The sequence below is a fragment of the Arachis ipaensis genome, chromosome B06, assembly GCF_000816755.2.
Source record: "Arachis ipaensis cultivar K30076 chromosome B06, Araip1.1, whole genome shotgun sequence".
Classification (NCBI taxonomy): domain Eukaryota; kingdom Viridiplantae; phylum Streptophyta; class Magnoliopsida; order Fabales; family Fabaceae; genus Arachis; species Arachis ipaensis.
In genome coordinates this window covers 15,343,789-15,357,890 of record NC_029790.2, presented here as the reverse complement: position 1 = coordinate 15,357,890, position 14,102 = coordinate 15,343,789, and the positions used below count along the sequence as shown (strand labels likewise).

The following is a 14,102-nucleotide window of genomic DNA, read 5'->3' as shown; positions in this document are numbered from 1 at the left end:
AAAGAATAAGAAACAATTGAGTGAATTGATCCATATAAGTAAAACAAAAGATATCTAAAGCCAATAAATTATAACTCAAATAACATAATCTTTCTATACTCAAAGGTTGTGAATTCAAGTCTCCTTATCTTTTGTTAAAAAAAAAAAAAGATGGAAGAGATTAGTGAATAGTGAGGGTGGAAAGTGAATGATTTCGTTGCATATGAAAATCGTTGTGATATTAGTGACAAGTGAAACGAGAGTAATGAGTGGTCCTCAGTCCTCACTGACCTTACGGTTCAGAAACAGTGTATATATTTATATATAAAACCCATCGCACCATTCTTCTCCTTCCCAACTCACTATCTCTTCCTCTTAGCCTCCCAATCTCACCTTCAGGTACCTATTTTCCCTTTTTCTACGCAATTTCTCTATCAAACCCTCTATTTACTTCTTATTTTCTTTCTGTTTTGCTTCAATTTCAATACTTCCAGTCATTTAGCTATGAATATATTAGAATTTTCTTGTTTATTTCCATAATTGTAAAAAAGTATGTTTTTTTCCATAGGGAAATAGAGCGAGTGATTCATTTGCATATGCTGCCCTTATTTTTATTGTTCTTATGTAATAATTGACGTTGTCTTCCATGTGCAACCATGTGTCTTATGTTGTTGTGTTCTAATTTCATGATACGCAATTGTTTTTGCATTTAATTCCCGGAACAATTATGTGCCTTTTTTGTGAATGTGAGTGATTATGATTCTGTTTGTAGAATGGGAAGTTCTGGAACAACCGACTATGGTGCATACACCTACCAGGAGCTTGAGAGAGAACCTTACTGGCCATCAGAGAAGCTGAGAATTTCCATCACTGGTGCCGGTGGTTTTATCGCCTCTCACATCGCGCGGCGCCTCAAGACCGAGGGGCATTACATCATTGCCTCTGACTGGAAGAAGAATGAGCACATGACTGAGGATATGTTCTGCCATGAATTCCATCTGGTTGATCTCAGGGTCATGGATAACTGCCTCACTGTTACCAAGGGTGTGGACCATGTTTTCAATCTTGCTGCTGATATGGGTGGCATGGGTTTCATCCAGTCCAACCACTCTGTCATTATGTATAACAACACAATGATTAGCTTTAACATGATTGAGGCTGCCAGGATTAATGGTGTTAAGAGGTTAGCAAGTCCATTGTTCAATTACATGTCACAAACAGTTTTTGGGCTGATCTTTTAGCAGACATATATATAGTTTCGATTATATGATTGCTTTATCGGTGTCTCAAACATTTGTTTTAGGTTTTTCTATGCCTCTAGTGCTTGTATCTACCCTGAATTCAAACAGTTGGAAACTAATGTCAGTTTGAAGGAGTCTGATGCCTGGCCTGCTGAGGTTTGTTGATCAATTTTAATTGTTTGATTCAGTTATGTTGGTTATTCAACTGCAAATTAGACTCGATATAAATGTGTTTTTATAACTCCTCCTAGCCACAAGATGCATATGGGCTTGAGAAGCTTGCAACAGAAGAGTTATGCAAGCACTATAACAAGGATTTTGGAATTGAGTGTCGCATTGGGAGGTTCCATAATATATATGGTCCTTTTGGGACATGGAAAGGTATACATTTTCACTGAATTGAAAGTTTTGCGTTATCTTAACCAACAAATAACCTTTTGAATTTGACAAGTTGTTTTGCTTTGTTTTTGTTTATTGTGCAGGTGGAAGGGAGAAGGCTCCTGCTGCATTTTGTCGAAAGGCAATTACTTCTGCAGATAGATTTGAGATGTGGGGAGATGGATTACAAACACGATCATTTACCTTTATTGACGAGTGTGTTGAAGGTGTTCTTAGGTTTGTTGTTCTTTCATGCAGCTATATTATTGAAATCTTAGATTTGTGGTTCTGTTAATGATGAACTTGACATTGGTAATTTCCATTTACGGTTGTCAGAAATTTAAAGAATTTTAGGATCAGTCTCTGTTAGTAATGATTTCTATTTCCAAAGATGTTGTCAAAGTTAGTTTAATAATATTTGCATTCCAAAATTCTTAGGAAAGCTTCTTTGCAAATTTCCGTACATTAAGTTGAGCTTTCAAAATGGAAAATTATCTTATTAAATAGCCTTATCCACCATTGAATATATGAAAGCAAGAGGGATTTTTCTGCCGGAAAACCTCATAAGTTTGTTGCTATATATATGAAAGCATGTTTCCCGTTTATTGGTCAGTTATGTTTAACGTGGCCTGGTTTTGTTTGTAGATTGACAAAATCAGATTTTCGGGATCCAGTAAATATTGGAAGTGATGAGATGGTCAGCATGAATGAGATGGCTGAGATTGTTCTTAGCTTTGAGAACAAGAAGATTCCCATACACCACATTCCTGGCCCAGAAGGTGTTCGTGGTCGTAATTCAGACAACACACTAATCAAAGAAAAACTTGGTTGGGCTCCAACTATGAAATTGAAGGTATTGATTCTATTGATGTAGTGAAAGTTACCTTACCTCTTGATTCCATTTTATAAAATTTATTTCTAGCTCTGAGTTCAGTTTAAGGTCTGCTTAACAATCATATACCCATTGCACAGGTTTCAGTTTAATGTGTTGTGACAAAGCTTCCCCTTAGTTCTGTCTGATTATTAATTATTAATCCTGCTAATTTCAAACCATCATCATCTTCAAGAGAAGAGTACTGGAATAATCAAAACATTCTTCCTGCCGCTCCTCCTTTCGATCCTATCTTACATTCTCAGAATATTCCTTTTGTAGTTTATCCATCAAATATTTGACTTTATCTGTTGAATTTGACTCTGCATAGTTGATCTTATCTTCCATGATGCTGCTTCTGTCTCAGTATTGTCTTTTTCTTTGTATCTCTTGGATAAGGATTGTATGGTTTACGGATCAGTATATCAATTCTGTTATTGTAGGATGGTCTAAGAATTACATACTTTTGGATTAAAGAGCAGCTTGAGAAGGAGAAGGCTCAAGGTATTGACTTATCAAGCTATGGCTCATCCAAAGTGGTTCAGACTCAAGCCCCGGTTCAACTGGGTTCACTTCGTGCAGCAGATGGCAAAGAATAAAGTTAATATAATGCAGTGAGATGTGATAATCATCTAAATGTTTCATGTGTACTTCAGGTTGGAGGTTCCTATTGTTCAGTGTAGCCTTGTTAAGGCAAAATAACAAGTAAATTAAAAATTTGAGTATTACAATAAACCGAGTGTAGTAGATCTAATAAAGCAGATATTAGACACAAGTTATGTCTTAATTAAGTCAGTTATCATTATGTAGCCTGTTAATTGTTAATCTTTCAGTTTCGTTTTTTGGACGAAATCTGAGTTTCTTATCAATCGAGGTTTTGTTGATATTTTGTTGATATATTTTTCTTTAATATATTTTGTTGATATTATTTGGTCTCAAGTTATTTGTTTGTTTGTAGAGCCGTAGAGACCATAAGAAAAGTGTGACTTTGATGAGAGCCACAGAAAAAGAGCAAGTGGGGTTAGATTCTGTCGGTTGGTTTTGTAAGTTGTCTCTCTTTTCTTCTGGGCTAAGCTACGGACTTGGTAATGGGATTAGGATGGGCACACCACCTTTTTGTTTATGTCGTTGTCGGGCGCGGCTTATATTTGATTCCTGTGAGCCAACCTTTGCTTACACATTCTTCAACCAACGTGGAGGCCCAACTAAATGAAGTAATGACTAATCCTACTCGTACGTAAAACGCTGACCGCACATTTTTCTAGTCTTTCTTCTCTTATCGGAGTTGATGTCGTTTCTTGTAAAGTTCACTGCTACTTTTGCCATGATGCCAATCAAATCGATGGTTCCCCAAATGGGTTGCTGGTTTATTCTGAATCACTTTCCCAGGCTTTCGGATATCTGCACTCATGCGCTGGTTGTGTTTGCTACTTTGCCAACAGTATTCATCACCAACTTTCTATATGATCTTAGCAAATGATTCCAACCCTCTCTATATATGGTTTACACTTTACACAACTGTGTCCAGTTTCATGTAGTAATTATAATATATTAATATTTAATAATAACAATAATGATAGTAATAGAGATACTAATACTGCCACGGGCATGCTACTGAAGCAAGCTTCACATCCGTAAAATTCATTACACAACATAATCCTCCTGTGTGAGATCCCAAATCATGGTTCGGCATTTTAAACATACATCACTCACTAGGTATAACTTACAATACATGTGGCTCTTTACTTACCTCAAGCTTCCTCGAAAATAGGATTTGACTCGAGCTGCTCTGCCAATCTTTCTAGTATATTCTTCACAAGTTTTACCAGCTCCTCTTTCTCTAACTCTGCACTGCCTTTTGCTTTCGCAACATTAGTAAAAACATCATCGTACAGAAGAACAACTGCCTCGTTAGCTTCAGATCGTGGTAAACCTAACTCCTTAGCGTTTTTCTCCAGGAAGCTCCTTATTATTTCTATGCTTCCTAACCCATCCTTTGCCTCTGCTTTTCCCTTCAATACCTTCTCGACGATGCTGTTTAGCTCCTCTTCATTGCCCAATACCTGCAGCATCGTCCATAACATACACTGATGAGTCAAGTTTGTGTTTTTTACTCTTTTTTTTTATTTTTTATTTTTTATTTTTTTTTTTAATCATGATGATGATGCATTACTCTTCTGTAAACTAGAGAGAAGGCCAGAAGTCAAACTTTACAAAATGAAGATACATGATGTAGCCACAAAGGAGGGGGACAAAATACCTGTCTTAGCTTAGAGCCATTTATGATTTGAATATTGTGGATATAAACAACATTCTTTTTAGAAAGGTCCTCTTCCAGATCTTGCAGTACAGACTGGAGAAGCTGTGCAAATTGTGCCTGACCCAATTCTTCCTCTCCATCCGCTCCATGTTTTCTCAACAAGTCATTTAGCTGAGGAAATTCTGCTCATTTGCGCTAAAAGTATTAGTTTTTATTGGAGTACTCAGTTAATCAAACTGAGTACAACCGGCAAAAAAATTAGTTCACAATGTGATGAGTCATGATCGTCAATAAACAAAGTCACAGACTCACAGCTATGTTGCATAACATATAGCTTACGATCTTGCATACCCTCAATAATTTTGAGGGGTGAAAGATAGAATGCATATAGATTTCTCAATTGTAAATACCCCCGTGAGGCCATGACAATCCAAGGGATCAGTTTTTATTTATTTAATATTATTATTGAAGTCTTCTAATTGTGGTAATGTGATGCAAACTCCTGTGCATTCCAGAATTGAACAACGAACAGAGTCACATAAGCCTCGGGACTAATCACTAGTCAGGGCAAGCTAAAATCTTTGTTTTTTTTTCTCAAGATAGAATATTTTGTAAAAATCTGCAGTCAGCAAATTTCTATTAAAATGCATTGGGAAACCATTTTGATACCATATAAAACTTAAGACAAGAATGCAATTGTCTGTTACAGTCTTACAGATGATAGCATTATATTACCTGTTCCTATCAATCTAACATAGCTTAGACAATAATTCATGGAACCAAAAAGAAACAAAAAAGGGATGAGATATTAGACAAATCAAAACACATCATCAATAACAATTTGATTGACTGACAAAGTTGCAGGCCCTCATGTCAAATACTGATTGGGTAATCTATAATAAACCTGGAAACAAGAACAATGAATAGAAAGTGAACCTGAGAAAGGAGGAACGCCCATATCAACGCCCATCTGGGACAGCGCATTCTGAATTTGACTCTTGCTGATCTTTCCCTTATCTTCAACATCTAAATCTGTGAACAGATTTTCGGCTAACATAGCAAAATCATCCTCGTCCTCTAATAACAAATTGAGAGTGCTTCCATCCAAGATCGATACAACAAGAGGATTATCTATACACGGAGGCTTAAATAAATAATATGTATTGTTCTTAAATCTTAAATATTACAACCAAGTTGTAAATATTGCATTGAAATATGAAATTTAAAAACAGAACAAAATTTCCAGTGGCTTTTCTATTCCTAAGAAGGTTAAATCCAAGTCCACCAGTTTCAACTATCCTGAATTCCTGATCATGTTTCCGTCAAATTTGATCATATAGAAAGCTCAGTGGCTTTCTGCTTTCTAGTATTATTATTTATTTTCTTCCACGTGATACCAAAGGCATGGATCTGTTCTGCAATTCCTATTATTCAGTTCAGTTGAACAAAGTTGTGGATCGAGAATCCATACCTTAATACTCGAAATAAGAAAACATTTTAATCAATTAGTTGATTCTTTTAGTTTAATTTGCTAATATTGAGTTTGATAACGATGAACACACGAACAACGTTACCTGTAACGAATGCATCATCATCATCGGCAGAAGCAGCAGAAAAAGAAAACGAAGCAGACATAACTAACCTTTGAGTTCATCGGCGATCGCGGTTACGTAGTCTCTCAGAATCTGCGAGGCCTTTTCCAGGTCGAACTCTGCTGACCGGAAAGCGTGGTGGTCGGAGGCGGCGGGGAGGCGCGTGAGGGCGGTGGCGGTGAGACGTTGGGGCAATGAGAGACCAAAGAGAGAAGCAGAGACTCTGGAATGAGCAATGTCGAGTATGTAAGCTCCGGAGGGTGCGGAATGGAGCTCCGGCGGCGGCGGAAGGGTGAGATCGACGTCCCTAAGATGCGTTCCGTCGAGTACCTGCAATGCTCCGTCTGACATTTTTGGACTGCGAAGACTTTACGACTTTGGAGACGGATGAATGAAAAACGGTATTAGAATGCGTCTTTTGCGACTCACTCCCTCTCTCTCTCAAATTCATTCACGCAAAGAAACTACTCTTCCTATTTCTTACTACTTTTCAACGAGTTTTAATTTATTTTTTTTTGGTGACTAATTTAATTTATTATATTATTAAATATTCAAAGGTTTTGCTTTTTTAAGCTTGTGAATTGCGAGAGTTAAACTCTAAAGTGGTCCATGAGATTCACGATTTGCACTAATTTAGTCCTTGACTTATCAATTACACCGTTTATGTCCCCGACTTTGTTAAAATTGCACCAGAGTCGTCCCTCCCCACATCTCCGGGCAAATTAACCACCGCCGGCAATGACATGGCACTGAGCTGCCACGCTATCGTAGATAACGGCTAGCTGAGGTGACAATTGAAACTGTTTGACCCAATATGGTCCCTGTACCTAGTTATAACCCTAATTTCTAGGATGACCTTGTTATCCCTCTTCATCTTCTTGTCTCTGCCCAACAACGCTCTTCTCTGCCCAGCAACGTTCTTCTCCTGCTTCGTTGTTGTTACTCGTTGAACTGAAACAAAAACCATGATTGGGTGTGCGAGCCAGGGTCAAGGAAGCTCTACACGATCGATAACGAGAACGCGGAGTCGGACCAGACCGTCGCGGGTGCCAGAGCACTGTGGGTGCGGCTGCCGGCCCATGCTTCGTTGGTCCAGAACAAATACCAACCTAGATATGCCATTCTTCGGTTGTCCGAATTACAATGTGAGATTTTGGTAAGAAAAATTGTTTAGTGATTTTCTGTTCTTTACTTCTTATCATATCTCATATTCAGACTAGGGGCAAAACATGGTGTGGATTCTTTTTCTGGGCTGATGATGTAGAAGAAGAAGAGGAACATGAAGGAAGAGTGGATGCAACTGCAATTGACAATGAGCAAGTGAGAGTCAATTTAGCTTGGAGGATTGAAAAATTGGAAGCTAAAGTGAGGACCCAAAAATGTATGATACAATTCTTAGGCATAGTGGTGTTTTTCACTGTAGTTGTTGTATTAGTTATGACTTTGAAGTTCTAACAATGTTGTATGTAATGTGTTCATGGATGAATGAAAGCAAGAGTTGATTTTTTATCTTCAGTTATATGCCCTGTTTTTGATAGACTAATTATTATAAAGAGAAATAATTACTGATCATCTGACATCATAATAGCATAATGCATAATGCATAATTACAAAAGTAGCAAAGATAAACATATTTGAGTAGCAAAAGTGCTATAGCTAAGATATCAAGGCTGGTAATACAAAAGTTTTCACAATTGTCCTAAACAAAGCTACTATCTATTAACTGCCTTTAACAAAACAAAAAAGTACTGTCCTAAACATCCTGGTGTCAAAGTCATCAATTGTTCTTTTTTCTTGGTGCTTTGAAACCGGGAGTTGGAACAAACTTCATAAAATTGGCCAATCTAAAAGATGTTGCCACACTGAGTCCTTGCATTGGATCTACACCAATGGATTGAGGTGGTGGTGAGCTCCTCCTTTTGGTGGGAAACTTCTCTGGCCTTGATGGTGCAGGTGCAGCAGATCCTACTATGTCCTACAGCAGAAAAACAATTCAACACATGAGCCCAGATAACAAAAAAAATTATATTTTGTTATGTTGTGACGTCAAGAAGTGTATTACCTGTGATCTTTCGTAGTTTGGTTGTGATATCTCAATCTCCACAATAGGAGGTTTATCAACTGGTGCAGCAGCAGTATGAGGTTGAGGGCCAGCCTCAGAAGTAGAAGCAGCAGCATTTGATTTGGCTTTATCTGCAGCAGCCTTTGTAGCTGCAATAGTAGCAGCTACTTCATCCAGTCTCTTCTTTGAGCACCCTCTCATAGTATGCCCTTTTACCCCACAATACCTACATGTGAATGGCTTCAAATGCCTTTTCAAACTTCCACTTGGTTTGGCTTTCTTGTTACCACTGTTGCCCTCATCAACATCTTTTCTCCTTTTCTTTGTCAGAGCTCCAGGCCTCCTCCTAATGTTAGGGGCCTGTGGATGAGTGTACATGGATTTCTCCCACAATGATTGGCTAGGAAGAGGGTTAATGTGATGGGCATAAGTCTTGTTGTATGCCTCCATAGTACACAGTTGGTGATAAAAGTCTTCTGGCCTCTTGTTTACCCTTGCAAGGGCAGCACAGACATGAACACATAGAATGCCTACAGTTAGTAACACAGATGCAGAGTAAGACAATCACAATCATCAAAGTACACAAATATTAATAATTAAGTTAAAGAGATTGATAAAGGTCACCGGTCAGCATCCAGAATTGGCAAGTGCATAGTCTTTTTCCAAGATCCACCACCATGTTTGTTGGATGGCCATGAACCTCAAATTTTTCATAGTCTTCATCACCGGTCCAGATAGGCATCCAATTCTTTGATTCTTTTCTGATTTTATCTAGGCGACTTTGAATTACAGGGGGAGTATGCCAACATGATTTGCCAGTTTTACCTTATTCTTCGCAATAGTTCTCATCACAAAGATTCTCACCTCCTCAAGTAATGTGATGATGGGTTTGCTTCTGGCCTCTTTGATTCTTGCGTTGAAAACCTCACAGGCGTTGTTGCAAATGTTGTCCAGTTTTGGCCTATGGCTGAACTGGGACTTTGTCCATGACTCTCTAGGCCATTTGTTGAGATATGCCCAAGCCTCCTCGTTCACCCTCTTAATCTTGTTCAGATTATCAATGAAATCCTGGAATGTTGTTGATCTGGCACATTCCAAATGCAGTCCCCTCAACTCAAGGTCCTTCCATTGTTTGTTGAAGTTCCTCCAGAGGTGCCAAACGCAAAAACGGTGGTGAACTCTTGGCGTCACCTCCTGAACAGCATGAATTAAACCCTGCAAGACAATGTTACACTATGTATCAGAACCAAAAAGTGATGTACACACTTTTATCGTGCCACAGAACAGTCCCTGAGTTTACATTAATGACCCTAATATAGTCCCTGACTTTTTCATTTTACTACAATTTAGTCCCTTCATTTAGGTGTAAAATGCATGATTCATCCCTTTATTTAATACAACCTCATGCATACAAAATCTAGAAGACATATATAAGATACAAATTTAACAACCATTGTTCCAACAATCAGATTGCTTACATCCAGAGACTCAGATTGTTAAAAACACATGAAAGGTAACATTACCTTCTGCATATCAGAAATAAAGCACCATCCGTTAGTCTTGTAGTCTCCAAGATCAGCATGAAGCAGCTTCAGGAACCATTTCTAAGTGTCTGTATTCTCTATTTCAACTATAGCCCAGGCAATCACGTAAATGTGATGATTGGCATCTTGTGCCACAGCAGGCAAGATCTGACCTCCAAATTGTGTCTTCAGAAATGCCCCATCAAGCCCAATCAAGGGGCGACAACCTGCCTTGAATCCCATCTTGCAACCATGCAAACAGACGTACATCTTATCAAATATGATCTGTCCATCTGGTTGAGGTTTGAACACAGATCTGAACCGTAGATCCAGGACTCGTCTTCAGTAAAATTTTAGCATAGTCCCTTAGCTTTGCATATTGTGCCTTCTCATCCCCGTATACTACATTCCTTGCATCTGCCAGTGCCCTTGCAATGAAATTCCTATTCAGCATAAGGTCACACTTTGTCCTGAAGTACACAGCAGCCTCACATTGCTTGAAATTGGGGTATTTTCTTACCTTTTTCCCTATTAGCAGCCCTGTTAGTGTTCTCCCTCGCACAAGTATGATCGTCGTTGAAAGTTTTGATTTTCCAACATGAGTCATCACAGTCCCTTGAGGCATACACAACCTATGCACACTCTTTTACCTTGCACACAACCCTGCATCTAATATTGTCATTTTTTTTGAACTTAATTCTCCTCCCCTCTTGGATAGTATATTCTCTTACAGCCTCTCTGAACTCATACTTGGTGTTGAATTTCATACCCACTTGTAGTTGTAGCTCACAAAATCTTGCCCCATTTCTAAAAATTAAAAATTCATCTGAGTCCTCATCAGATTGCAGCTCATCCTCAGAATTAGGAGGAGTCTTCATCTCCTCTGAGTGCCAAGAATTAGCACCATCAGACTCTGCACCTGGGTCAAGTGCTTCATACACATCAACAATCCCTGGAGCTCCCACAAACCCCAAGTCCACCTCTCTATCTGACACATCCTCAACTAATGCATCATCTGGTTGCATTATGTTCTCCTTTGTCTTAGCAGCAGCATATGCACCTCTCTTGATGTCTTTTAGTTTTTTATTTCTTGGTTTGGACATACTTGCATTGTCTTCACTGCTAGAGCTGTCTTCTTGGATTGGCTTAAAGGAACTATCCTCTGAACTATCATCATCACTGGAGTCATCATTTATAGTTAAGTCAACATGAAGAGCTTTCTTGCCCTTATTGGCAGACCTTCTATATATTCCAACAGCCTGAGATCTTGTAATTCTCCTAGGTAAGAACTGAGGTTTGGACTTCATTTTTGATTTGCCTTTGCCTTTTGCTATGGAGCATGCCTTGGTAGTCTCTCTCAGCTTGGTTTTCAGGCTTGGGTTGGGCTTCTGAATGAGCTTTTCAGCCAGTTTGGGTTTGGAGATGGATGTTGGGTTGTGCTTTGACTTAGGCTTGGGCTTTGAACTAGAATTGGGCTTCAGAATGGGTTTGTCATGAGCTCTAGTAGGATTTGGATTAGGGGTTGTGTTATCATCAATGAGGTTTGGAATAGTGACAGGGTTGGTTTTAGGGGGGTTGGAATAGGATTGTTTATGGGGCTTGGGTTTGCATTTGGGATAGGATTTGGTTCTATAGTTGGGTTCAACGTGTTACCATCAGCTTTGGGACCCTCACTTGTGTTCTTCTTGCTCACCAAGTCTCCCTCACAAGTATCATCAAGCCATACTACAACTTTCTTCCCTGCAATCACCTCTGGTGTGGACACCCATGCTCAAAGTACACATCAACAACTTCATCATTCTTCTGTGCAGCAAAACACATCTCTCTTAACTTACCATCACATGTAAGAGCCCTCAGTCCACCATCTAAGCTCCTCCTCGGAGGCAGCCACCAACACTGAAGTATGTTGTCATACCCAAGCTCCTTGTAATAGTTCCTTACGAAGAACACATCCAATGTGTCCTCATCTAAATCTCCTAAGCAAGTTCTATTATCTGGTGAGTACACTAGTATTCCATCATCATTTTTTTTAAATGTTCCCCCATGATGGAACATGATATCCATCAAAGTCTCCATCTGCATTATGCAAAAAACCAAATTGAGGAATCAAACAATCAGATTCACACATAAAAAACAAACATTGACATTCAACCACATACAAAACACCAGAAACACCCATCAACCAATCCAACTAAGATTGCATTAAAAACAGAGCATGGAAAAAATTTCTCCACTACCCACGAAAACCCTAACAGATAATGAAAAACTTTAAACTTTCATCAATCAATATCAAATTTTCAACAAACACAGACATTGATGCATATCTTTTTGTTAAAAAGCATTATTTTTTGCGAGTTCAGACGTACCTTCGTGTGCTCGGGATGAACTCCTTCTCCTTCCGTCAGCGACACAAAACTATCACAGTGGCAGTGAACTCCACGAAGCCAAACGTTTTCAACCTTCAAACCCTATACAGTGGCCAGAACTCAGGATTTCATGGTGCTTTGTTTTGGTTTTCAGAAGACGAAGAGGAAGATGAAGTGATCACAAAGGTTTTGTTTCTAAACATACCTCAAACGATGCCGTTCCATCAATCCATATTTTTAACGCCAAAATTTACACTCCAGTGTGGCATCCAGCGTGGCAGCTCAGCGCCATGTCACTGCCGACGGTGGTTAATTTGCCCGGAGATGTGGGGAGGGACGACCCTGGTGCAATTTTAACAAAGTTGGGGACATAAACGGTGCAATTGGTAAGTCATGGACTAAATTGGTGCAAATTATGAATCTCAGGGACCACTTTGGGGTTTAACTCGAATTGCGATGGTCAAGTAATAAAATTGTATTTCTTTTATTGGTTAATACTACAACCTAACAAGTAGGACAAAAAAATATTTAAAATATAAAGCGGTAAATACAAAATTGGTATTTGAAAAATTTTGATGTTGACAAAAATAATATTTGATTTTTGTTATTGACAAAATAATCATTAAATAATTTTAAAATTTGACAAGCGTACTTCTTAATTGCCGAAGCACATCTCCGACAAAAAAGATGCTGAGATAAAAACTATATTTTGATGATATTGCATTTTTTAATTAATTATTAAGTTTTCTTTTATAATTAATTTTAAAAATTACAAACAGAAAAATTTCAATTCTTTTGCCTTAATTATTTTTGCTAAGCTACCCTCTTCCAATTCAATTTCTACAAAAGGATTCGTCTCACACACTTTCCACGATCCATCTCTCCTCCACTATTGTTGTTCTAGGCACCACCATCATCACTGGTCTAAAACCACCATACGAAGAAGCAGTTGGACCACCATAACAAAACAAAACAAAATAATTCAAAAAGAAAAACAAAAAACAAACGTTGAAGAACAATAAAAAAGATTAGATGCTAAAACACAGTAAATTGTGATCCATGATGCTACAACACACCAAATCGCACAATAGAAACTTCAAGTTTTAAACTTAAAATCCAACATGCAAATAACAAAATCAGAAAACAACTATCTAAAACGAAAAAACCTCAAATAACATTAAGAGCCGGAGGCAGAGAAGGCAGTTGCAGCGACTAGTAGCGAGCAACGAGTAGATACGAGCAATGACTAGCGGGAACAATGAGCAGTTGCGAGCAGTGACTGGCGACGGGAAGACAAGGTACAATTACCTGCAAGAGGCGCGATGAGACCGATGAGTGAGACAACAGTAAAGGTGCAGGGACAACAGAGAGTGGGTCAGGCAAAGCGATAACAGTGAAGGTGCAGGAACGACATGAGTTGACAGACACAGAGGACCTATCGATGGGGTGACGACTGTGCGGTATCGGCAACAGCGGCTCTGTGAAAGTGAGAAGGTTGAGGCGCAATGTTTTAGCTTTGTGAGTGAGAGAGTGCGTTGGGAAAGGAGGGATGATTAAGGTTCAAAGAATGGGGAATTTTTAGGTCAGATTGAGATAATCAATTAAAAATTTCACTTCGATATATATGTTTAATAAGGTTGTCATATTATCAAAATATATTAGTCACCTCAATATTTTTTTTTTGTCGAAAATGTGTTCTAACGAGTTCAGAGGTACGATTATCAAATTTTAAAATCACTCAGGGATTATTTTGTTAACAACAAAAGTTAAGTATCATTTTATCAGTGTCAAAATCTTTTGGATATCAATATAATATTTATCTCAAATATA

At 38.4% G+C, this 14,102-nt stretch overlaps 2 protein-coding genes and 1 long non-coding RNA gene across 3 annotated transcripts in view; 1 reads left to right on the top strand and 2 right to left on the bottom strand.

Annotated features, from left to right (window-relative positions):
- LOC107645815 (GDP-mannose 3,5-epimerase 2) lies at window positions 200–3,355 on the top strand. The gene is made up of 7 exons (XM_016349937.2): window positions 200–378; window positions 752–1,162; window positions 1,283–1,376; window positions 1,472–1,601; window positions 1,703–1,835; window positions 2,244–2,451; window positions 2,913–3,355. The coding sequence occupies exons 2-7, from the start codon at window positions 753–755 to the stop codon at window positions 3,066–3,068; spliced, it is 1,131 nt and encodes a 376-aa protein (XP_016205423.1). The 5' UTR covers window positions 200–378; window position 752; the 3' UTR covers window positions 3,069–3,355.
- On the bottom strand, window positions 4,003–6,808 carry LOC107645816. The gene is made up of 4 exons (XM_016349938.2): window positions 6,372–6,808; window positions 5,666–5,860; window positions 4,730–4,911; window positions 4,003–4,532 (listed from the first exon to the last, which is right to left on the bottom strand). The coding sequence occupies exons 1-4, from the start codon at window positions 6,670–6,672 to the stop codon at window positions 4,221–4,223; spliced, it is 990 nt and encodes a 329-aa protein (XP_016205424.1). The 5' UTR covers window positions 6,673–6,808; the 3' UTR covers window positions 4,003–4,220.
- Window positions 9,606–14,102, bottom strand: part of LOC110263905 — a 21,797-nt gene continuing 17,300 nt past the window's right edge. The window contains exons 2-4 of the long non-coding RNA XR_002349639.1: window positions 13,184–13,191; window positions 12,316–12,321; window positions 9,606–9,616 (exon numbers count right to left, since the gene is read on the bottom strand). This is a non-coding gene — a long non-coding RNA (uncharacterized LOC110263905). The remainder of the gene's footprint in view (window positions 9,617–12,315; window positions 12,322–13,183; window positions 13,192–14,102) is intronic.

What these genes read in the sequence shown, in the direction of transcription:
- LOC107645815 (XM_016349937.2), top strand. Translation starts at nt 753, where the DNA reads ATGGGAAGTTCTGGAACAACCGACTATGGTGCATACACCTACCAGGAG. An exon ending in AGGATTAATGGTGTTAAGAG is followed by an intron (nt 1,163 to 1,282) that starts GTTAGCAAGTCC and finishes CATTTGTTTTAG; the next exon opens with GTTTTTCTATGCCTCTAGTG. An exon ending in CTCCAACTATGAAATTGAAG is followed by an intron (nt 2,452 to 2,912) that starts GTATTGATTCTA and finishes CTGTTATTGTAG; the next exon opens with GATGGTCTAAGAATTACATA.
- LOC107645816 (XM_016349938.2), bottom strand. Translation starts at nt 6,672, where the DNA reads ATGTCAGACGGAGCATTGCAGGTACTCGACGGAACGCATCTTAGGGAC. An exon ending in GGGCGTTCCTCCTTTCTCAG is followed by an intron (nt 4,912 to 5,665) that starts GTTCACTTTCTA and finishes GCAAATGAGCAG; the next exon opens with AATTTCCTCAGCTAAATGAC. An exon ending in ATGGCTCTAAGCTAAGACAG is followed by an intron (nt 4,533 to 4,729) that starts GTATTTTGTCCC and finishes ACGATGCTGCAG; the next exon opens with GTATTGGGCAATGAAGAGGA.